General features: G+C 46.3%; 2 protein-coding genes across 7 annotated transcripts in view; one reads left to right on the top strand and one right to left on the bottom strand.

The window, feature by feature from the left end:
• SEPTIN2 (septin 2) overlaps positions 1 to 10,191 on the bottom strand; it is a 33,430-nt gene extending 23,239 nt beyond the window's left edge. Inside the window, exons 1-3 of one of the 2 annotated variants that reach the window (XM_030850296.2) lie at positions 10,094 to 10,191; positions 2,799 to 2,828; positions 605 to 725 (exon numbers count right to left, since the gene is read on the bottom strand). In XM_030850296.2, coding sequence (XP_030706156.1) covers positions 605 to 725; positions 2,799 to 2,807 — 130 coding nt within the window. In that variant the 5' untranslated portion in view covers positions 2,808 to 2,828; positions 10,094 to 10,191. Of the gene's footprint in view, positions 1 to 604; positions 726 to 2,798; positions 2,833 to 10,093 lie in introns of both variants that reach the window. The other variant, XM_030850295.2, reaches the window with a different exon arrangement.
• A 97-nt stretch (positions 10,192 to 10,288) lies between these two features.
• The window catches only part of HDLBP (high density lipoprotein binding protein), a 67,256-nt gene continuing 52,309 nt past the window's right edge, over positions 10,289 to 25,235 (top strand). For 2 of the 5 annotated variants that reach the window (XM_030850292.2, XM_060301560.1), the window contains exon 1: positions 10,289 to 10,447. The gene's annotated coding sequence lies outside the window, so the exon portion shown is untranslated. Of the gene's footprint in view, positions 10,448 to 10,826; positions 10,891 to 25,235 lie in introns of those variants that run through there. The other 3 variants (XM_030850291.2, XM_060301558.2, XM_060301559.1) reach the window with 3 other exon arrangements.

Here is a 25,235-nt window from a genome sequence, read left to right on the forward strand (position 1 = left end):
TGGACTCTGGGTCAGGAGTTCGGGAGTGTCTAAGGTGGGCGGTTATGGCTTGAGGGTCCCTCTGTGGTGACAGGGATGTTGGCCAGGATGGCGGTCACCAGCAGGCTTAACTGGGGCTGGAGGACATTTCTGAACGGTCACTTACATGGTCACTGGCAGGCCTCAGCGCCGTGCCCTGCAGGACTTCACTATGAAGTGTCCCGACAGTGATGATTCAAGAGAAGGCAAGGCACAGGCCACACCTTCATCTCCACAACGTCCTACTGGCTACACGAGTGAACCCTGCTCGGTGGGGAAGGGGCTAGAAAGCGTCATGGACACCAGGCCGCAAGGATTTGGGGGGCGGTGGGAGGGCTTCAGAGGCCCGCTGTCACAATGAGCAAACACTTTCACTACATACAAGCAAAAAATGACATAAAAATTATAATTCTGCACTTCAGCAAAATTTTCTAAAGAAGTTTTTTTTTCAAATTCCCAAGTTATTTGACTCCATCAACAAAGGAATCTTCCCTGTGACTTTTAGGTTACATTATTATACTCCACAGGTTGGGAAAAGGAGACACCCACATATTTAATAACTTGAGAGTACAAGTTAATTTCTTACCAACCACCATTAGCGTGAATTCAAAACCTTTTTTCACTGATTTTCGATGAACTTGATTGGGAAGATTTGCAAATCCAACATAGCCAGGAGTTTCTGGATTTATAAACTGAGTTGGTTGTTGCTAAAAAAAGAACAAATAAACACCTTATTAGTTGCTTTTAAGACATTATTAAACCTGTGACAAACACAGATATCCTTAGTTCTCACAAATTAAAGAAGTATACACATAAATCAATACTCCCAAAAAGTCACTGCTATCAGAAAACTGACGGTATTCATTTGAAGATATTTAAAAAAGAAAAACCAATCCAGTATCACTTCATGCCTACATGCTGACCTAAAATAACATTTCTGTTAAGCAATTAAGCAATACATAAAAGATACATGCTTAGTTCATCTTAGTACAATTTCAAATCTCAACTTAAAAAATTGTCTACAGAGTTGAAGGAAAATCTGTCAGACGTACAAAGTAAGACCCCACTTACAGTGGTCTCATGCAACAAACTTCGCTAAAGAACAGCTTCCAGGGCTTCCCTGGTGACGTAGTGGCTGAGAGTCCGCCTGCCGATGCAGGGGACACGCGTTCGTGCCCCGGTCCGGGAAGATCCCACATGCCACGGAGCGGCTAGGCGTGTGAGCCATGGCCGCTGGGCCTGTGCGTCCGGAGCCTGTGCTCCGCAACAGGAGAGGCCACAGCAGTGAGAGGCCCGCATACCGCAAAAGAAAAAGAACAGCTTCCAAAGTAAAGACTTCGTGTATCAGGAGCGGTGCATTTGTGAAAAGTAGCCAGGAAACAGTCATGTCTCTTGCTGCATTCCTAGCTCAATGGAACCGAGCCCCACCGAGGGTGAGGCAGCCCACTTAGGGGTGGGATGCTGAGAATCTAGCTTCACAGACCAAGAGAAAGAAGACTGAGAGTGAGAAAGGGGTCACGGCGGAAGCCGCTGAAGCGTCAATGTTCCTTGATAGATGGATACCTGACACGAGGAGATTCAAAAAAGCAAGTATAGTAAAACAGTGAAATCTAGGCTGTGATATACTAAAAATGGGAAGAAATAAAAAAAGATACAGCAATTGATGTATTAAACGTACAAGGCAAGATTTAGAATAGTACTTCCTTTAAGGTTACCTTTTATAAATATATAGTCACACATGCAAAAAGAATATTCACAAAACGTCACAAGCGGTTATTCTGAATAATGGAATTATGGCTAATTTTTATTTTCCTCTTTGCTTATCAAAGTTCCACACTGACACTTGTATAAAAAATGAAAATCGGGGCTTCCCTGGTGGCGCAGTGGTTGAGAGTCTGCCTGCCCATGCAGGGGACACGGGTTCGTGCCCTGGTCCGGGAAGATTCCACATGCCACGGAGCGGCTGGGCCCGTGAGCCGTGGCCTCTGGGCCTGCACGTCCGGAGCCTGTGCTCCACAACAGGAGAGGCCACAACAGTGAAAGGCCCGCGGTACCGCAAAAAAAAAAAAAAGAAAATCACTATGACTGCGCATCACTGTAAGAAACACCCGAAGACTTAAAAATAAAAAGTAAAGAGAAATAATAATCTTGCAATTTTAACTACAAGTTCTGTGTTTCTCAGCATGTCTTTTAGAACCAATTCCTTTCCAGGCTCTGGGCTAATTTTCAAGAGCTGACGTAAGCCAATTTATCAAGTCTGAGAACCCCATAAATTTCATCATGATGAATTATTACAATTTTAAAATTATTATTTGAATGGTCTGCTGGGAATGATCTAGGGAGGCTAAATGGATTGTCATTAATGTTTTTAGAAACAAATTGAAAATCTGAAAAAAGAAAGCTCACAGCTTTTAGGATGACTGTTAAATTAGAACTCTGTCTTAATGAATCAAATAACAGTTATATTAAAAATAATGAATCAGGGCTTCCCTGGTGGCGCAGTGGTTGAGAGTCTGCCTGCCGATGCAGGGGACACGGGTTCGTGCCCCGGTCCGGGAAGATCCCACATGCCACGGAGCGGCTGGGCCCCTGAGCCATGGCTGCTGAGCCTGCGCTCCTCAGCGGCAGAGGCCACAACAGTGAGAGGCCCGCATACCGCAAAAAAACCCAAAAACAAAACAAAACAAAATAATGAATCATAAAAATCTTGACTACAAAAGGTTTCAAAACATAAAGCAGTTTCTCCTTATATTGTAGATACACAAAGTGTGATCTCTTACCTTAGACATCTTTAGTGAAGTTTTGTCAATCTGTCTAAAAAAAAGAAAAGTACATGTACATCCATACACATATACATACATATTCAATTTAACATGAATTGATATGTAAAAAGGCTCACATGAGGCATCAATAGCTTGTCTCACTCAGCTTCTCATTATGTGAAATACTTCCCCAGAAATGATGAAATTATCACCTCATTATATAAATTAGATATAAAAAATTAAGCTAATGAAAGCGACCATCTATACACATGTATAGATATATACATTCCATGTCTTCAACAATACCTTTTTTAGTACTGATTACACGTTAGGCACTAAGGAGCAACTGGAGAAAAAGACAAATTCCCATAACCTCTGGAATTACGTAATTTCCTTTCTCTCTTTGAAAGCTTTGTACAAGGAAGGGGTGCCTGTCGGAGCCCATCTGTCTGCTGTCTGCTGGAGACTTCCTGAGCTCCTGAGAACTGGACCTTGACACTGGGGCACACACAGCAACACAACTACACTTACAAGTAAAAGAAAAAGGACTGAAGGCACTTGAGTGCTAGAGAACTGTGACGATAGTTCGGAAGCTTCGGGAGATGTGGGGTCTGCTGGCTAACCTTTGGTGACAAAGTCAAGAGATGTGAATACAGTCAAATTTGATTCCTTCTGGTGCTTAGAAACTTATGAGAAAACTTCTTTCACTTTCTTGCCTCCCTATTTCCCCCAGACTGAAACATTCCTGAATGCTGCACACACCCAAGTTTCCTTTTTGAATGGAAATGTTCCCAAACCTCTGAAAAAATGGTTAACCAAGGTCAAGATAGCAGTAGCATTCTTAACTTAACTCGAACTCTGTGGTACGATGTCATAGAAGATAAGGATACAGTCTTGGTTCTCCCTCTCATCCGTCTGGCAGGAACGAGAGGGGAAAAAGGAGAGGAGTCTGTAAACTGCTTCTTACTATGACAGATCATCACTAAAGGTGGGGAAGGAGTACTGGGTGCAGCCTAGTGTGCAAAGGAAGGAGCAATTCTGACTAAGGAGACAGGTAAAGCTCCATCTAGGTTGTCCAAAATTCTTCAACCTAGGCAGCAGGATCAAGGCAAGCTTCCAGGACAGCAGAAACGCTAGGCAGCAGGAGAAGCAGAAGATGAAAGCTTCCTCGGAAGGAAGAACCAGAAAGGAACGAGAAGAATACAGTGAACCCTGGAAGAGCTTGGGAACAGAGACCTTGGGTGTGAGGACTCGAGGGGTAAGGTGACAGGCCCATGTGAGTGTGCCCTCGTCCCCCTGCCTCCAAGATGAGCTCAACAGCCAAGCTGCAGGAGGAGGAAGACAACACCTGAAACCAAGAAACAGTATCGCTGTGATGAAGATGAAAGCACTGTAATTCACACACAGCCTTCTGGACCTAAAATCCACGATTTTCAAACCCAAACTGCTGTAGCTGAACTAAATGAAAGGTCACAGTAGAGACTCGGAATGTGACATGGAAGACCAAATGTAAGAAATCTTGGTGCACAAGGCAAACATCAGGGAGGGAAATCACGGGTAAAAGACAGCCTCAGAGACAAAATCTAGGAAACCTACCTGTTACAGTAAGAGTCCCCATAAGTAAAAGGGGAAGATGGAGGAAAAGAAAACAGTAATAACAAAAGAAAAATGTCCCAGGAAGAGCAATCCCAGAGTTTAACTGGGGCTGTGTACTATACGACTGACTTAAGATCTCTTGAATACAAGGAACATCCTAGGGGAACACTATTCATAGTCCAGAATTTAAAATATTAAACTTCCTCAGCAAAACCTAAGAGTTGGGGGCAGGAGTGACAGCAGAGAGGTAAAACTTTCAAGAGGGAGAAGGGAGCAGTCAGCTGGAAAACAGATAGATGGTCCTGGCAGAAGAAGCAGCAGACACGTTGTTTTAAATAATAAAGAGGTAAGTGTCTGATAACGAAAAATAAAAAAGGAAGGTAGCCATTAAAAAAAACTTACTTCCAAATTAAGAGAAAAATATGGAACAGCAACTTGATCAAACCAGTAAAAATAATGGAAAAGAAACAGAAAAATTCAAGAGCATCAGTCACCAGTCTAAATGTGAAAGAAGCAAATTTTCTCCTTAAAAGAGGAGACAGGTTGGGGGCAGGGGCGGGGCGGAGGGAGGGAGAACCACAGAAAACCAAGGTATGTTACATGGAAGAAACATGCTTAAAACAAAGTAGCTAAAAAAAATGTTGAAAACAAAGGAACAGGCTAAGAGATACCAAGCTAGTGCAAACAGAAAAGAACAGGGAGAGACATTGTTAATACCAACCCTGTTGGGATTTAAGGAAAGTGTGGTCATGATAAAAGAAACAATTTATAAAGATAAACCATTCATAAACCCGTATCTATGAATACTTACAGCAGATAAATACATAGAGCAAAGACTAGAAAAAATACTATGTGAACTTGACAAAAATACAATTCAAGTGGGAGGCTTTAATAGCTTCTCTGGGAATTGGACAGACTCCCTACACACAGTATGAGCAAGGGCAGAGGTCTGAGACCACCGACACATCTGAATTAACTGGTATAGAGAACCTTGAGTCAATAGACAAAGAAAGGCGACTAAAGAAAAACACTTTGTCATGTAACTGCTGTGAAGAAAATTTATGCAAAGTTATTTTTACAGTCCGTGTTCTCAGATCATGATCTGTTAAAACAAAGATAAAAAGGAACTCCTAGTTATTCAGAACATTCCTTGATAACCCTTGGATCAAGGGGGGATAAAAGCAAAGCCATAAGTTATCTAGAAAGCAATGGAAAGAAGATAAAAGCAAAATCAGTGGGGCACAGTAAAGTTTCATAGACTCAAATGAGAATTTGGGTTTTACATATTTTCACTATTAAAGAACACGGAAAATAACTCAATAGAAGGATAAATAAAACCAAAAGCTGGTTCTCTAAAACAAATTCCTCACCAGTTCCTTCGAGGAAAAACAAGAAGATATAATCACAGACATAGGAGACCACATGTGTAAAGATGGCCACAAACTAGAAAATCTGGAAGAAATGGATGATTTCCTAGACACTGTAAATTAACAAAATTGAAGCAAGAACTGAAAACCTGACTATAACAAATCCCACTGAACAGGTGAACAAAGAGTTACCAATGAGGACTTCCCTGGAGGTCCGTCCAGTGGTTAAGACTCTGCGCTGCCAATGCAGGGGGCGCGGGTTCGAACCCTGGTCAGGGAACTAAGATCCCACATGCTGCATATCGTGGGCAAAAAAGAAAAACAAAAAAATAATTGGAGGAAAAAAAGTAAGGGACCAGGACCAGACAGAACTAGACCTGAATTCCATCCAAAACTGAACAGATAACTCCAGCGTCACTTAAGCCACTACAGAAAAAGGGAAAGCACTCCAAGTTATTTTATGAAGACAGCACAACTCCAACAACAAACCCAGACGGAGAAGAAAGAGTGAGCAAGCTGGCTGGCTGCAGGTCAATCTCACTTATGAATAGAAATGCAAAATTTCTCAATGAAATACTTGCTAGCAATTATATCCCGGAAATGTACCAAAAGCATCTATCAATACAAGCTGTTACAACAAATTAAAGGAGAAAACCATATGTGAATAGATGCTGAACACGCATGTGATAAAATCCAACAACCAACTCTAATAAAAACACTAAGTGAGGAAACGGCTTAAATATATTTCCGGAAACCAACGGCAAACGTTATCCTCTAAACAACAGATGCTAAATTATTTAAAGTACCATCACTAATTAGGAAAGGATGCCCATTACCACCACAGTTATCTTAAAACACTTATGAAAAACTCCAAACATATTCAAAAGTAAAACAAAAGCCACAAGGACCACCCCATCCTCCAGATTCAACAGTTATTAACTCAGATATCCCCTCAACCACTGTCCCGGATCCCTGATTATGAGTACTAGATATTTCTAAAAATAAGGACTGAAAAGCGACAAGCCATTATTATAAGGAAGATTAGCAATACTCCTTTAATATAACAAAATACCCAGGGTTCATATTTTTCTAATTGTCTCTTCTTTTTGTCGTTGTTCGTTTGAAGCAGGATCCAAATAAGACCCTGATGTTGCAGTCTAACCGTGATTATTTACTGCTACTCTGGCAGGTTTAGTGAAAATGATTTTTCTGATATGACTGAATACACACCCAAAACCCCACAAACACTTCGGTTAAAAAAGATTGCAGAATATGGTAATTTACTTAAGGTGGCTGCATACAAGACAGGTGTAACTCAAAAGTTCTATTTTGCATTAGCAATGAATACCAAGAAATGGAAATGCAGGGAAAATGCCATTTATAATAGCGCAAAATCAAAACAAATATAGGAACAAATTTAGAAAGAAAACAGGCCTAGCATGAACCAAATCATTTTTATTTCTTAAATTAGTAGATGAGTGTGGTCCAATCTCAGCTGGACTCCCTAATGATGAGTTTTTTTTTTCTTAAAGGACTGGATAAAAGGACTTTCAAGTTCACCTGGAGAATAAATGCCTGAGGATAGAAAGGGAGAGCAGGCTCTCGCCTTACTAGCTATCACACGCCTTACTAGCTACCACACGCATCTGATTTCACACCAACCTGGTGGGGCAGAGGACTGTCATCAAAGTGGCTCTGGAGCTTCCACCCACCCGCTCCTCACTCAACTCTGGGCCCCTGCCTGTACTCCCAACCAACTTCACGTGAGCACCCTGACAGTACTGCACCTTAAGCCCACGCATGCGCAGGCCCTTATTCTGCTCAGCAGGTGAGAAGGGGACCATCACTCCTATCGGTTTCCTCCTACTTAAAACCTATCTTGATGCACACATACGGGGAAGTGGAGAATACTATTGTAATATTATTGGAACAGGATGTTAATTCTCAAAAAAACACTTATTTCAACTTTGTTTTAATTTTACCAAGTTTCTCTTACCACAACCTATTTCTTTCATACTCAGGTTTTTTTTTTTTCTGAAACATAATTTGGATCCACTACAGTTTTCCAACAGTTTAAGTTATTAACTGACTAATGTAAAATGAAAGTTGAAAGAGAAATGTTGAACTTCTGAAGCGCCTGGTTTTCAGTGAGAAAGCCTTGATCCAGCAACACAAAATGCAAAGCACTGTGATTAGTTTAAACCTTGGATGCAGATCAATCAGATCCCCCAAACCTCAGAAATTAGGTCAAATGAAAAATTTATGCACTCATTCTAGATACTAGAAACTATTTAAAACTTTTTTTCTCTTTGACCCACGGCTTCCCTCTTCCACAGAGCAATACTTCCACCCCAGTCCACACAGAAGAAATCAACTTTTCTAAAACAAAAGGGGACAAAGAACAGATGGCTAAAACTGGATTCTCAGCAACAGAAACTTGCTTTCCTACTGGCATTTATGTGTATCAGTGGACTACTCAAAACCACCATTCACCGACATGTCATCCTTGTATTTACATTCATTATCCCCATCCACAAACGACCCTGCAAAGTAGGACCCAAAGGTCCACAGTCCCTCATCCAGAACCCTTGGAACATCTGGCATTCAGAGCCTTTGGATCTGAGGTCCATGTACAGTATACCACACTCTTAACAGCATGAGGGCAGCACCCCACAATCAAATGAGTTTTCTCTAGTGACAAGTATGACGATGAGCACAAAATGAAATAAGTAAGACTATACAAGTGGCTTCACCCCAATTCTGCGGCCAAATGAGCTTTGGTGTCCCCTTCTCTCTGGAGAAAAAACAAAGCCAACTTTTCCTTTTCCAGCAGTTTCTGTCTTTTGAGTTGAGTATAAAAAGGACCTGAATCACATTTACTAAAGTCCACAGAGGGAGGTTGCCGCCCATCCCATCCCCATTTCCCTAGGTCACCCTGCTAGTTCAAGAGCACTCAGAATGCAAATCTGATTTGACTGAAAAGCCCTTGTTCTTTACCCTGGGCTGCAGTGCTCGCTGAGAGACCAAGACGAAAAACGGGGGGGAAAAAAAAATCAGGGTAACTTTATGGCCGAAGAGACCACTGCCATAATTCATTGCGAGTTAGGAGGCTGGGCGGTGCAAAGAAAGCCTAAGTGGGAGCTACCAAAACCAAAAATAACGAACCTTAAATTACAAACACCAGGAAAGCAGCCTGCACGACCCGTACACCATCATACATCTCTCCTTATGATGGCAAGGCTGCTTCGGCCATTAAGCTTACCTTGAGGTACTATAATGATCTGAGTCGTTCAAGAGATACCTGAAAACCTGTTTCGTGCTGATGACCGTCCTAGGCAACAAGTAAAGCTGGGCAGGTCCACACACCGCTGCCCCTCACAGGACAACCACCGCACGGAACAGCAGAGGCTGACAGCAGGTGGACACCTATTTCAGGGGGAAGAAGTCTAACCCGGCCGCAGTCCTGAATAACAGAGCAGAAACGAGGCAAGCAAACGGCGGAGGTAAGCGGGCTCCAGGCAAAAGGCAGGCTCTGAACCAAGGCCAAAGGTGAGGAAGACCACAGCAGTCGGAACTGTAAGTCAGCGCTGTTGGGTCACGCGTCCGCGTGTTGGGGACACAGACAAGGCAGCGAGGCACCGACGAAAACTGAGGCCGTAAGGGTAACAGGCGGTCCTGCGGGCCTTACTGAGCCACGGCGGCCACAGGTCGGCCCCATCTCGGGCCTTCAGGGGAACGGGCCCTCCGCCCGTCCCTCCGGATTCGGCCCTGCGCGGGGCCTCCCCTCCCCTCCCCTCCTCCTTCTCCTCCCGCTCTGTGTGCGGCCAGGCGGGGCCTGCTGAGTGGAGGGGGCGGCCAGCGCCCCGCGAGCTTCCTCTCGGCCGGGAGCCGGCGAAGCGGAAGCGCCAGTTAGCGCGACCCGCACCGTCCCTCCCGGACCACGACCGCCAGCGCACGCTCCACGTCCCAAGTCCATTATTGACCACGCCCCACGTAACTCCCACCTGGTGAGAAGCGCCACTCGGGTTCGCCCGGGACACACCCCGCCGCCTCCGCCAGCGCCAGGGCACGGGGTGACGGGGGCCGGGACCCGGTAGGGACCAGAAGGGCGGGGGAGGGGCCGGGAGAGCGGGAAGAGCGCCGGGGGGATGGGGGAGATCTGGGGAGGGCCCAGGACGCCGGGCCGGCCGCCCCTCCCCCACACCGTGCGAGCGGCCCCGCCCGCGTCCCCCCCGGAGCGGACAGACAACCATCCCGAGCCGACCACCGCCTCGAGCCGGCCACCGCCCCTCTGCGTCGGCCCACAGCTTGCGCCCCAAAGGCGGCCGAGACCCACTGCGAGATACTCACCGCGGACGCACCGAAGAACAAGCCGACCGACCGCGCCGCGGATCCGCCTGCAGACTCGCGCCCCGCCCCGCGTGTGGACGGATTGCGTCAACGCGTCGATCCGCCCCCTTGCCAACGCTTTCCTCCCCGCCCCCATTCGCCAGCTTCCGAGTGCGCAGGCGCAGGCTCGTCCGCGGTTTCCGCCTCTGCGCAGGCGCCGTGCCCCTCCCACGGCGGTTGGCCATATAGAGGCCGGGGGTGGGGGGGAGGTCAAGCGTAACCTCTTCTCCTTTACCAAGATGGCGGCTCGTCCCTGTTTCGCCACAGTTCCTACCTTATGAGCTTCGTTTCCTTACGCTGATAAGAGTGGAACAGGTAATGTAATTCATTGCTTTGTGAATAACTAGAATGGGGGGAAGAGCGTTTCTTTAGATGGAGCTAAATGACCGGTGAGAAGAGAGAGGGACGGGGGCAGGGCAGGTGGCGGTAAGAGGTCGGAACGACCACGGGGAGGGGACCTTTCGCCTCCGGTCCTCTCTTCCAGGAAGATGGCGGCAGCACCGAGCAGGGAGCACCGGAGCGGGACCGGGGAGGGACGGCGAGCGGCCGGCGGGGCTGCTCTAGCCCCGAGCCGCCGTCGTCTCGGTGGTCCGGGTCTCGCCTCGATTGGCTGCCGTGGGTCACGTGGGGGTCGGCGACTGGTGCGCGGACCATAGAGTTGGGCGCCCGTCCCCGGGGACGTGGTCTTCGTGCGCCAGAGCCTGGAGCCCGCGCCCGACGGGAAGGGGGGAGGGCGGGCTGCCCCTCGCTTTCGCTAGGTGAGGCCTGGGGGCGCCTCCAAGTCCACTGCGGCGGCGCGGCTCGGGGGCGGGAGGGCGACGTGCCCGGCGGGGGCGTGACCGGCCCGGGGCGTCCTTCCCCCCCTCCCGCGGCCTGCAGGCCCAGCAGCTGGCCGATGCTTGCTGGGAGGCTGGGCGCAAACGCTCTCGTACAGGAAGCCTTTCTGGGTTACCCACGACTGACAGTAAACACGGCTCTGGAGTCTCTCCTGGGCGGCCGCGTAGCGCGGGGCGCCTGAAGCTCTTTGTGACCGTAGGGCGTCCTGACAGGGTGTCTTTGGAAAGTGGCGAAGTGCTCAGGGCCAGGCGTCCTCTCCCCGCCGACTCAGGAGGTGGGGAAGTCGGCCTGTGCGTGGTGTCCGGGCACCACGTAAGACCAAAGGAAAACTGATCTCTGTGTTTTATTAAGCAACGCTATGGTCACGTCCATATGGTCAACGCTATGGAAACGTCCGAAGGAGTGTAGATGAGTCTTAGAGGAATCTTCAGGAGCAGGATGGTTTACCCTTGAGCTGCGGGGTTTCTTTGTCCTCAGCTGCAGAGCTGCCGAAAACCCTCAGGCGTTGCGTTGCCTTCACCTGCGTTTGGGTGTCTGCCGCAGAACTAAGGACGGACAGGCACTCTCTTGGCAGGTAGCTTTCTTGAGGCCCTGTTAACACGGAGTGAGTCACAATTAGGATTTTGTCTGAGGTAACTGGTAGTGCTGTTCTACAAAATGATCTCAGTGTTCTTTTATGGGAGCGAACCCGGGCTAATGAGACATTGGCTGAAGCCTAGTGCTCAGGTTGATATTCGGTCACTTTGAACACTAAGCAACCCCAGCTACCCTTATGAAGTACGCTTAATATTAGGATGTTTGGAAGCAGTGTTAAAGGTTGAGAAGGTATTTGGTTCAGAGTGGCTCCCATCATTTGAACTCCCAGTTGTCTGGATCTGAGACATCAACCACCCACCTGTCATGAGAGCTTTAGATTTGGAGAAAACTGAACATACCCCCTCAAGTCTTGAAGGACAAAATATGAAAGCCATTGAAAACAGTGAAGATTAAACTTCCCTGTAACTACTATTAATTCTGCGGTGTGTCACGTCCCGATTGGGGCTTACCTCCTCTTCTCTAATCAGGCTGAGGTCACCTGAGTAAAGGAGCAGTGCGTGTAAGGAGAGCACTCCTAAGATGCCGTTGGCCCACATTCCTCGGCACTCGAGGACCCGCTGGAACCCGGTCACAGTGCCCCCTCCAGGGGGCCAGGCTGACTTCTCAGCGTCCTGATGGGAGAATTTCTTCTTGAATCATCAAGTATTTTTTTTCCTTTGGATTTGTTGTTTGGGGTTTCTGGCGGTCTGACTTTGACCTCATGGCTTTACTTCTTCCACAGTAGAAAATATTTCAAAAATATATATATTGGAAATGGCTGTGTGCCAGACATTGTTAAGGGTTCTGGGGATGCAGCAGAGGTAAAGAGGACACAGACTTTTTTTCTTTTCCTCAAGCAGTTTATGGTCTGGTAGGGGAGATTCGCTTGTAAAGGAGAGATTACGGTGTTCTGAGTGCAGTAATGGACGTATGTACAAGGGGTGGAGGTAGGACAGAGGGGGCAGTGATTACCTGTTGGAAAGTCTTCACAAAGAATGTGGTTCTGAAACTGGAGTTTAGAAGATGAATAAGAGTTTTTCCAGGAGGAGTTGGCAGGATGGGCTGTTCTAGACAAGAAGACTAGCTTATGCAAAGGGAACAAGTGACAGCTATCCACTTAGGGGGTGGCATATATGGGCAAGAGGTTGAGAATTTGGTACACTGCTGACATCTCAAATGGTGAAGGACTTAATGCCCTAAGACACTGACTTGGACAGCATTTCAAATGATTACACTGTCCACCAAGATGACTTGTGATCTTTAGTCACAAGTGGATCAGATAGACTCACCATTAATGCTTGGCAGCTGAAACTTATTTACCTAAAGGGCTTGAGCAGAGAACACTTTTTAAAGTACAGAGTGATGCTTGTATTTGGTATGGCCCATTCAGCACACATGCATCTCACAGGGCTAGTGATCATAGGAAGGCATTTCCCTTTTCTATTAAGAAATAACCAAGCTCCTGGAAGAAACATAGCACACAGCTGAACTCTCAGTTGCTGACTTTTGGTGGCAAAAAGTCCAAGGAGCATGTTGTCAAACGTTTTGACCAAGTATAGAAAGACAGCCAAAGAACCTTAATGTGTCAGAATGCCTTTTCTCTTGAGTTATGAAGGCACCACAACATTGAACATTTGAAAGCCAAGAAAAGAACTAAACTTTCTTCAGTGTGTAACATTTAAAAACTTGATTACACAAGTTACTTTGTGGTAAAGCAGGGTTTTCATTTATTTTTTTCCTTTTTGTATTTCTAACATCAGAGACATTTTAGAGGTGATATTCCTAGTCGGCTGCTGTTTACCCGGTGAGGTAAGGTTCCTCAGCTATCATTTAAGACAAGCCGGACTTGTCTGGGTGTCTGTCATGTTAGTCGTCTTGTTGATGCTTGCTGTTAATTTGATAACAATGCATTGGCCATGCATACTCTCCCTTCATACTGTTTATTGGCACTCATTTGGATTTTAACATTAAAATTTAATTTTACTTCAAATCAAGGTTATATCTTCATATACTTTTGAAAAGATCAAGTAAATCTGGAAAAGCTTGTGAGGAAGAAAAAGTGTCAGTTTCCTTCCTCCCATCATGTCTCCTCCCTTGCAGGACACCCACGTTGGTCTCCTAGCTGTTGGCTTTGGTCTTTGCCTCCATCTCTCGCATCCACGCCTGACTCGCTCACTTCCTGCGCTTCCGTCCCCCGTCCCACACATGGTCTCTCCACTCTGACGTCTCTCACTTTCTTTCACCCCTCTGCCTTCGCCCTGCAGACAAATGCATGGCCGCCCAAAGCAGGTGCACCTTTAATTTGCTGTCAGGTATTTAGTGTTTATATTCTGGCTACTGGTGCCATTCACAGTTGGGCCGAATGGTGTGATGGGATTACTTTTCCTTTCCTGGAGAAGTTTTTGTTTTTCCTGAAGTTCTTATTGGTGGTTTTTGTTGTTTTCTTAGTTTTATATGCATTTGCTGCTAAAGGTCAACCCCAAATTCACTAGTTGTCTAAACCTCCTTTCAAGCAATTCAGTTCTTTTTATCTGATCAAGTTCAGTAGGCGCAGACCTCCAACCTGCTGGAATCTCACTTCAGATCTCACTGCCCTCAGTTTCTTGGAACCCATGTCTTTCTCTTTCTTGATTTTCTTTTCTTTTCTTTTTTTTTTTTACTCTCTCATTTTGATGGAGCTCTTCCTCAAGGAGTTGCCTGGGAGATAAAATTTTGAGAGCCTGGATGTCTGGAGTGCGTTATTCTGCCCATATACCTGTGTTTAGAGGTTGGACATCAGTTTGCCCCTCTGTCTTCCATCCCCCAGTGTTAGCCTTGAAGTGTTAGAGCTTTCTGATTCTTGAGCCTTTATATGTGACCGTGTTTTCTTTTTTGAAGCTTGAGGGATTTTCTGTGAAATTCAGAGCACCCGGTGCAGTGATGTCCCTTGGAGTCTGTTTTCATCTAGTGTCTTGCCTGCCCTTTGGGCCCCTTTATTTTGGAAACTTCTGTTCTTCAGTGCTGGGCGTTTTTCTTGATTTATTACCTTCATAGCTTTCCATTCACTTTCTTTCTCTTTCTAGAATTCAACTATTGGACCTTCTGGATTGACAGTCTGATTTTCTTAGGTTTCCCATTTCTTTCTGGAAGACATTCTCAACTTCATCTTTGAGCGCTTCTATTGAGTTTTTCTCTGTTTCTAGGAGATTTCTCTTATTCTTTCTGTTCCTATGTTATAACCTCCTGTTTTTGTTCCATGGATATAGACTCTCCTCTTACCTCTCTGAGGACATTGGTGAGTTTCAAAGTTTTCTTTTACCAAAAGTCACTGCTTGCTTCTGGCTGCTTTTTGTGTTGCGACTTTGGCTTTCGTATCCGCCTTTTCTGGGCTATCCGGTGATGTTTGCTTGCCTGCTTACATGTCAGAGGGACTGGGGCTTGCCAACTGTGACATTCGCTGTAGAGGCATCTGGCTGGGCCATTTCCTTACAGCACCCTGTCAGCTTCTTCAAGTCTCTTTGGGTTCTCCAAAGAAATACCTCCCAGCCTCTTGCCTGGGGGCCAAGTGAGGGGAGAAGGCCACAATCTTAGCAATAACTATGGAAGAAGTTACTTCCCCTGTCTTCAGAATGGTTTGCCATCACTCCACTGTAACTGGTGTCCCCAGTCCAAAGATTCTAGTTCCCTTTCCAAAGGGGAAAAAAACCACACCCTTTGGCTAAGAGGCATGAGAGGCAAAAAAAAAAAAGAACAGAACACAGAAAACTGTCCTTTTTGACAGCATTTTCTTACTCCTTTTGCCTGGCTGCCCTTTCGCAATGTTATTTTTAGCTTGCAACTTGCACTGCACTTAAATTCCTTGTTCTTCTGTCATTTCCTACACCTTTCATAGCCCGGCTGTGGGTTTTACATTGTCTTAAATGTGTGCTGAAGGCCCTGGTAGGAAAGTGGACGGAGGTTGTGAAAAGGCCGGTCTTCACAGGCAAGAAGCTCACAGGGCCGGTATGCAGAGCAAGGTTTTTAGTTTTCACCGATGATCAAAGACTTGACATTAAAATCATATTTCCCCTACAGACTGGGGAAAATAAACGTGACCATTTTAGTTACCAAAGGTGAGGGGGACAGGTATACCCCAATGTCGTGTAGTGTAAATAGTTTAATTCATTGGGAGGGTAAATTTTGCCTTTGCAGTGCCTATCCACGCATCTCCCATAATCATGTAATTGTATTTCTAGGAATTTAACCTGTCGAGGTACAGGCTTGAGTGAGTAGATGGTACTCTTTTCTGCAGTGCTTGTAATCGGAAAAAAACAAAACAACATCAGCAGGGGGTTTATTTTATGGTTATTCCATGCAACGTGCAGTTGTTAACATAGGTAAACTTGTGTGTAAAACTTGGAAAGACAGCCATATGCATTTTTAAATGGAAGTAAGTGTGGCATTACATGCATGTAATGTGATCTTAGTTTTTATTTAGACCATGTATTAATATATCCAAGAAAAAATATTAGGTAAAACAATAGTTTTGGAGATATTTCTTGAGGAAGAATCAAGAAGATTGCCAATTTTTACTTCTGTTGTTGTGTTTTACAATATTTTTATGCTAAAGATCATTCTTTGGTTGACGGTATTATCGTATTCATACTATCAGTTAATAAAACTGGTATGAATGTAGTCGCCATGGCCCCTGCCCATTCCATCCCAGGCTCTGCCATGGGTGCAGTATCCTCTCAGGAGGCTTATCTGTGCCCTGAGACCCCACAGCTGGAACAGCAGCCCTCATCTAGGTCAAGGAGAGGCAGGAAGTTGCTGATGCAGAAACCAGTAGTTAGGTAGCAAGTGCCGTTGAGCAATTAGGATGGATTCTTTTCTGAAAGCGCTCTCAGGTTTGCCTTTTATTTGTGTGAATTGCTATTCTTAGACGTTCCTGGCTGTGGACTTTGTCAGACATGCAGCGGTGCTTGGGTCTTAGGCATTGGTTCTTTCTACCAGACAGGGCAGAGGGTGGAGATGTTTGTTCAGGTGGGGAAGGTAGTCCTCCACTGGAGCGGGAGTCAGGAGACCTGAATGTACTTCAGTTTAAACTTGTTCTTAATCAGCCTTGTGATTTTGGGTGTTTCTTTTTTTCTTTTTTTTTTTTTGCCATATGCGGGCTTCTCACTGTTGTGGCCCCTCCCGTTGCGGAGCACAGGCTCCGGACGCGCAGGCTCAGTGGCCATGGCTCACGGGCCCAGTCGCTCCACGGCACGTGGGATCTTCCCCGACCGGGGCACGAATCTGTGTCCCCTGCATCGGCAGGCGGACTCTCAACCACTGCGCCACCAGGGAAGCCCTTGAGTGTTTCTTGATCTGTAGGACTTCAGCTTCTTCCTCTCAAAGATAGGAAAGGAGTCTCTGAGGTGGTTTGTTTCCTTTCTTCCTTCCTTTCCTTCATTCATTTCCTCCCTCCCTTTACCCCTCCCCTCCCAGCGTTCCCCCCCGCCCCCGCCCTTGTTCAATTCAGTTTATCAGAAACTTAGTTTTTCAACTTGGAAGGGTGACACCTGGAGCTAATAGTCACTCATACAGCATCCCGTTTTGTGATCTGTTTCAAGGATGCACGAGTGATACAAAAAGCCTTGCCTATTAAAGCTTTTTTTGTTGCTTCCTACACACCAGGCATCATGACCTTTACTTCCAGCAATGGTTCAACCAGGTGATCTTACACCCCCACCCCCACCCCAGAATATCTGGAAACATTTTTGGTTGTCATGAGTTGGGAGTGCTGCTGGCATCTCATGGTTAGAGGCCAGAGGTGCTCACCATTCTGCAGTACCCAGGACAGCCCCACAAGGAAGAATTGTGTGGTCATAAGGAAGAACTGCCTGGTCACAAGGTCAGCAGCAGTGAGGTTGAGAAGTCCTGCTTTACCGGCTGTGTCCTTGGAGGGCTCTAGGATGTAGCAGTCACAGGCCCCATTTTTCAGTCAAGGAGAGTGGAGCCTGGTAGGGTGAGACCACTGGCAATTGAGGCTGAGTTACGGCTGTACTGCCTGCACTGCCAGAGTTCTCGTGGCTGTCACGGATACCGAGGAGGGCCATGGTCACAGAAAGTTCTCCCCAGGCTTACTCTGCCAGGCCTGGGCTAAGCGCTGCATGTAAACTCTCATAATCCTCACAGTGACCCGATACTAACGTCAGCTCCCTTTTGCAGGACAGGAGACAGAGGCACAGAGAAGTCAGGATTTTCTTTTTTCCTTGCCTTGGTCCTCATTTTCAGTTCACACATTTAAACATTCAGCCTTGACAATTTACCTAGTGTTTCCTCTCAGCATCTCTAGAGTTTCTCTAAAATTTGGGATCCAGAGGTGATGTAATGTCCAGGAGTGGGGCCACCCAGGCCTTTGTAGCAAGGTAGATATTCTACCCTGAAGGAAACACACTAAAATTGGTCTGTGTCTCTTAGAATTTTGAATATCATTGATTCCTCATCAGGCATTTATTTTTCACCAAGTACATATCTGTCAGTAGGTTTCCCGGAAGGAAGTGAACAAATCAGAGTTCCAGACCTAAAGCCATTGAGCACTCAGGGCCCATCTCTGCAGTAACCTGTAAACGGCTGCTGTCGGTCAGTCTTCAGCCACCGTCAGGGGGTCAGCTTTCACTCTTGCTGGACTGGTGTTTCCATCTTCCTATTGCAGCAACCCAGTTCCACCGCCTCTGGCTGCCTCCGTGACGTCATCATATGACTACACAGGTCTGGTGGGGTAAGTCCCTGCTTAGCTTTACCTGCCCCACCCTTCATCTGGGTTACAGGATAAGCCACTGGTAGACTTGTTCTTGTTTTGGACCCCCTGGCGCAGCAGGGTGTCCTGGCTATGGCAGGTGCCCTGTGTGTTTGGAGGGGATGAACAGACAGGACAGTGTTGATTCTGGACTCTTGTCTTTCCTGCCTCTTGGTGAATTACCATGGGCTGCTGCAAGCCAGAGCAGCTTTCTAGGCTCTGAGGGGTGTGCTGGACACAGAAATAAGGCAGTCTGCAGGCCACATCTCAACCTGTTGCTCTTGTGTTCTTCAACCACCGTTGACTCTGGCCTTCACAGATGGTTTTGTAGTTCAGCTTTCTCCAGAGGCTTGGATGTGCTTGGCCGGCACGTTGCTGAGATCCGGAAGCATGCTGAGCACGGGCCTTCTTTGTGGCAGTGCAGCTTGGTACCGTGGGGCTCACCGATGCTTGGGAAGCCAAGTGTCCTCCTGCCTGTTTTCTATGCTGTCTCACCTTTATCGGCATGATTCCTTTCTCTAAGCTTCTAGCATCTTGTTTTGGGGCGTGGGTTGAGCTGGCCTCGCTCTGCTGGCTGAGGGAGAACTCTGCGTAGCAGTCCCAGCTCTGTCCACGGGCAGGATACACTGTCTTCCCAGCTGTAAGGTCATTAACGGCACTTAAGCTTCTAGACACAGTGCAGGCTGGACCAGTGCTACTGCTGTTGGTTTCTTTCTGGAGGAAGGAAATACCTTTGGCCAGAGGCAGTTCAGTGTGCAGCGTTATCTCTGTTGCATAACCTGTTGTGCCCTTCCAGGGAAGTTCTGTGCACCACCCGTTAGGCCTGTGCATCGCTTGGCCTGGGCGACTGGAGTTAAGTGAAAGGGGACTGGGAGGGCGGGCGCTGTGAGTCAGGAATCTCTTGGACTAACGAGGGTCAGGCGCCAGGGGGCGTAGTGCCGAGCTCCCTGCCCCTCGTCATCCTACAGACCTCTGGGTGGATGGTTCCTGGGGGAGGGAAAGCAGTCTTCATGCTGGTGCCTTGGTAGCAACGGCCTGCATGGCAACTGCTCTGGCCTCTTAGGAGGTTTCCATCAGGAGGCTCTGGAGAGAGCTGCGCTCCTGAGGAGGTTACCACAGCAGACAGCCTTGGGGGAGATGGAAGCTGTCGAACACGCCCTGACCGCCGGACCCCTCAGGACCAGCTGAGGCCAGAGGGAAAGAGAAAGCCGTGCAACCGCAGGGTTAGAAGGAACAGTGTTTGAAAGGATGTCGTGTATTTGGCATGTTTTGCTGTTTTTGAAATTCTGGTTGAGGTGAGTGACTTGTTGAGAAGTGGCTCTGCCTCTCAGGGCTCCCTTCTCAGTATACAGGGTGTGGTTTCTGATTCCTTGATATACAGAGTTGAAAGTTTTCGTCCTTGTTTTAACTTTTTCTTTAGAAATTAAAAAAGAGTAATAAAAGAGGAAAGGATGGCTCTGTGTGATCATTCCTGTCTTTCTGATGTACCATTCTGACAGTTACAAACCGTGCTAACCCTAACTTGGTGGTGTCCTGTGACTTATAAATAGAAGGCTTGGAGGTGTCTGGGTGGGACTTTAAATTCACTTCTCCCTCACTTGAGATGGTGCACTGACTCCTGGACGTAGGGTGTTAGGTGATGACAGGTCAGGTGCGAGCAAAATCAAGGATGATGCGTATCCTAATCGGTTTTATTTTGTATGTTACTGTTCATTTCACTTTTATGTGACATGCTTTCTAATTTTATTAATACTTAGCTCATTTATAAATACCTTTCAGATGGAATTACTGAATTATATTGACTGTTTTGACTTTTTCTCATAAGTGTAAGATTAGTTAGGTGTTCTTATAGCACTGGCTTAAATCTGTGTGTGTGAGATCAATTTGAAGAATACAGTTTTTTTCTGTAGAAACAAGGCTTCCGTTTTGATACATTTGCTTTTGCTTGGAGCTGACTCTCCTGCCCCTGAGACCAAAGTGCTGTATTGCCTTTGTCGCCAGAGCAGTGAGCTCAGCAGTGCTGTCAGGCGGCCTGTGCCCAGGGCCCCTTGGCTCCTAAGCTCAGCCTGGCGGCCTCTGGGGCGTCCAGACCAGGTGACCCATCAGGCTTGCTGCCGTTTGGAGCTATCCCTTAATTTCACAGGTGCTGGAGATGATCACTGTGTGCCCTTGAGATTGGGTTAAGTGTAGCTCTTTTCTGAAAGACTGGGCAGGGAGGAAACGATGGTGTTACTGGGAAAGGCAACACTCTCTTTTTGATCTTTGAAAACACGGGTTGGCTTTCCTTTGACCCGTGAGACATGCCTTTGCTTTTGGAGCAGCGTCGCGTGACATCCTCATCTTCTCGTCCTTGGTTGCTTGGGGCTTCAGGTATGCCTACCTGCCAGAGATGCCGCTGAGTTGGAGGTTTACACACACCTCCAGCCCTTGATTTCTTCTGGATGGTTCCACACTGTGTGGGTAGTGTTAGGACCAAACCTTCAAGGAAGAAATGGCACGTGAAGGACTCAGTGGGGATCTGTGGGAATTTCCATAAAATCTCACAGGATTGTATAGTATTAGGTTTTTGGTGTCAGTTGGTATATGGCTTTATTGAAGGTGTATGATTTTGGTTTTCGGCTATTTAGAACTTACTGGCTATGCATTAGAAGGCTTCTTATAGGACTGTTTTAATTCACAAAGGTAGCTTTGCTTGTCTTGTTATCTCCTCACCCCAGTCCTGAAGTGGTAGGGGTATGTGAGGGCTTTTCTCTCTTTTAAGCCGTTGTGCTTTTTTTGGTTTTTTTTGCGGTGCGCGGGCCTCCCACCGCTGTGGCCTCTCCCGCCGCGGAGCACAGGCTCCGGACGCGCAGGCCCAGCGGCCATGGCCCACGGGTGCAGCCGCCCCGCGGCATGTGGGATCCTCCTGGACCGGGGCACGAACCCGTGTCCCCTGCATCGGCAGGCGGACTCTCAACCACTGCGCCACCAGGGAAGCCCTAAGCCGTTGTTGATTGAGTGGTCAGTCTCTTTGCCCAGCCTAAATATCGCTCCCCTCTCTTTGGGCCACGGTCCCTTACGTGGCATGGCTGGCTCCAGCTGCTGGTGTCTCTGAGTTTTGCTTCTTGCCCAGAGAACAGTCTGTGATTGGTGGCTAGCTCAGATGGGCACGTCCCTTGTGCTCCTTCTGCTTGTGGTGTCTGAAAAGCTCTCGGAGCACCTCTGCTCTCCCGCAGGCCTCCTTCCTCCTCTGCAGGAGCCGGCGGGGAGTCCCGCTGTGGACCCTGACGTCATTTGGGGTGTGCTGCTCAGCATGTTGACGTGGTGCTGTCAGCAGCTTTCTTGACACTGTCTGATGGTTTAAAATTCTGCTTTTGGACTTCCCTGATGGTCCAGTGGTTAAGACTCCATGCTTCCACTGCAGGGGGCACGGGTTTGATCCTTGGTTGGGGAAGTTCCACATGCAGATAGATAGATAAGTAAACAGATAAATAGGTAAGTAAATAGATAAGTAAGTTAATAGATAAATAGACATTAATAGATAGTTAAATAGGTAGTTAAATAGATAAATCACAAAAAAGAAAATTTTAAAAAATTTAAAAAAATAAAATAAAAATCTGCTTTCATGAACTTTGAAAAAATGATGTGTAACAGGCTTTAGTGTCATCACAATATTATAAAATTTAGGTAAAACTTTGTTATGCTCCATAAAATGTGAGTGAGAAGTGCCCTGATGTGAATAGGTGAACTCATAGTCAGATATACATTATTAAACTTGGGTTTGACCTGGAGTTGGATGGTCACTGTCATTTGCCACCCCCTCCTACCTCAATGTGTTTATTTCCAAGTTAAGGCATTTATTTTTTCTAATTACAAAACTAGTACTCTCCTCTATTTTAAAAAAAATGTTTTTTAACTCTCATACTTTAAGAGCAGTTTCAAGTATGGTACAAAACACTTTTTTCTGAACCACCTGCAAGTAACTTGGGGACATGAAACCTCATCACCCTTGGCTATTTCAGTGTGTTTCCTGCAAACAAGATGCTTAGTACAACCGCTCACACACATGAATACTTTGCTACCTTCAGACCAGTTCACGCTTCACCAGAAAGACCCAGTTCACAGCCCTGTGTTGACACTCCTTGTCAGGTCTCTAGTCTCTCCTACACTGGAGCATTTGCCCCATCTTACCTTGACTCTCCTCACCTTGACACTTGTTGACCACAAGCAGTTAGTTTGCAGAGTGTCCCTCAGAGTGGGTTTGTCTGTTTCCTTTTGATTCGATTCAGGTTTTGCATCTTCAGCTGGAATAGCACAGAAGGAGTGCTGGGTTCCTCTCTTGGCATTGTATCAGATGGTGCGCGATTTCGATTTGTCCTGTTACCAGTGGTGCCCGCTTGGCTCACTTGATAAAGGTGGTGTCTGCCAGGCTTCTCCACTGAAGTCTTTGTGATTAATAAGTATACTGTGGGGGGAGGTGCTTTTGAAACTAAGTATCTGTTCCTATCAGACTTTCGATTTGCTCATTTATATCAGTGCAGGCTAAGAGCTTCCCATTTTATTCAGTTGGCTGTCATCTTTTATTATCGTTATTTATTTTGATGTTCGTATTTTCCCATGTTTGGCCAGTGGGAGCCCCTTAAAGCCAGCTGCTGTGTCCTGGCTTGGATAAGTCCCCATTATTCATTTAATACTTCTTGCTTTCTGGTACAGCAAGGTACTCTGGGCTCTTCATGTACAATGCTTTCCTGCCCCAGACCTGAAATCAGCCTTTTCTTTGAGGAGGCCCGGTTCCATTTTACGACCGTTGGTACTCAGAGAAGCAGAATGTGGGCACCAGTTGGGCTGTTGTTGGGGTGTTAATGCACTCAGGCCCTCTTAGTGGACAGAGATGGAGTGTGTGTGTGTGGGTGTGTGTGCACATACATGTACACATGCACACACAGATATACAGATGCCTGTGTATTTACAACACGTTTCTTTTTACATCTCTGTATGTTGAAAGGCACGAGTTCATTTCAGAACCTCGGTTTCTATCTAATACCACAGGGTTCATTCCAGTCTTTCCCTTTCTGAATTGGTAGCTCCCTTTTCCAACAGTGACAATCCTAGGTGCCAGTGTCCCTTATATATTTACTTATTTGATTAGTCACTGTGTGTGTTCCCAGTCTCCTGTTGCTGCCCCGTCTTCTGCACAGGTGCCCTCTGCTCTCTTCATCTCACTCAGCCTCTGATACCCTAGGTATGTGGACACCCCGTTTTGTGGAACTCATATCCCAGTTTCTAGAAATAAAGTTCTGTGCACTGTCTTTTTGCCCTTTCGAGGCTGTTACCTGAGCCATCGCTTCATTGTTGGTGATGCCTGCTGTATGGTATCGATGCGTCACTGTGTAGTTAGTTACCACTATCTCACTGGTGCACAGTTGTGTTTTTCCAGTTCTTTGCATGTCACTATGCTTCTATGAGCCTTCTTATACCTATTATGCCTATGCCTTCTGTGTTCTTGTGCAGGTACTTCTGGAGAGTAGGTTCTTTGGAGTGTTATCACTGAATTGGATTATGGGTATGTCGATTATTTGTGGGTTTTTAAAAAATTAGTTAATTTTATTTATTTTTGGCTGTGTTGGGTCTTCGTTGCTGTGCGCCGGCTTTCTCTAGTTGCAGCGAGCAGGGGCTACTCTTCGTTGCGGTGTGCAGGCTTCTCATTGCAGTGGCTTCTCTTGTTGCAGAGCACAGGCTCTAGGTGGGCGGGCTTCAGTGGTTGTGGCTCGTGGGCTCAGTAGTTGTGGCTCATGGGCTGTAGAGCACAGGCTCAGTAGTTGTGGCACACGGGCTTAGTTGCTCCACGGCATGTGGGATCTTCCCGAACCAGGGCTCAAACCTGTGTCCCTTGCGTTGGCAGGCAAATTCTTAACCACTGCACCACCAGGGAAGCCCGATTATTTGTGTTCTTAAATTGCATTCTAATGTTACCCATTCTCAACGATAGAGAAGCCAATTTTCCTCACCATTTCAAAATCTGCATCACTTCTGTTCATCTTTGTAGATCTCATAGTATAAGGGCAGAATGAAGATGAACACACCTGTTCATGGGTTTATGTGCCGTATGTCTTAGTTTTCCATGAACTGTGTGTTGATAGGTCCTAGTCTATTCAGATGTTTCCCAACCAGAGAAAAACTCTGTTTGTGTCCTAACTTCTATATGGTAGCCTTTACTGTACAAAATTCTTAAGCTCTAATAGGGTCAAATGAGTCAGTATCTTCCTTGGTGATGTCTACAGTCTGTGTTATCAGTAGGCCTTTGCACCCTCAAATCATAGGTTTTTCTCCCCAGTCTTCGAATTCCTCAAGGCTTGATTTTTTATGGCCAGATCTCTAATCCAGCTGAAATTTTATTTTGGTGTATGGTGTGAGGTAGGGATCAACCTTTATATTTTTCCCAAAATGGATTGCAAATGGGCCCAGCGCTGTTTACTGCCTAGTCTATCCTTCCTTGCTGATTTGAAATGGCACTTGTTTCAAATGCTAAACTCATAGATACACATGAGTTTTTCTTTTTCCTTAGCAAAAACCACCAAGTACTAATTACTGTTGCTTTATGGTGTGCTTTACTTAACTTCAGGTTGAATGTTTTTTCTTTTTCCCCCTTTTTTTCTTTTTTCCAAATAACCTAGAACAATTTTATTTTTAGGTGAATTTGGGAATCTTTTTTACAGTGTATATATTGAAAAACAAAACCTACGGGGACGTTGTGTTAAGTTTCCTAGGGCTGTGAAAAATTGCCACAAATTTAGTAGCTTAAAACAACACCAATTTATTCTCTCACAGTTCTGGAGCTAGAAATCTAAAATCTGGCAGGGCCACGCGCCTTCTGGGGGCTTTAGGGGAGAAACTGTCCTTTGCCCCTTCCAGCTTCTGGTGGCTGCTCCCATTTTCTTTGGCTTGTGTGTTCCAGTGTCTGCCTCCACC

Source organism: Globicephala melas, chromosome 7 (assembly GCF_963455315.2).
Source record: "Globicephala melas chromosome 7, mGloMel1.2, whole genome shotgun sequence".
In the NCBI taxonomy this organism is placed as follows: domain Eukaryota; kingdom Metazoa; phylum Chordata; class Mammalia; order Artiodactyla; family Delphinidae; genus Globicephala; species Globicephala melas.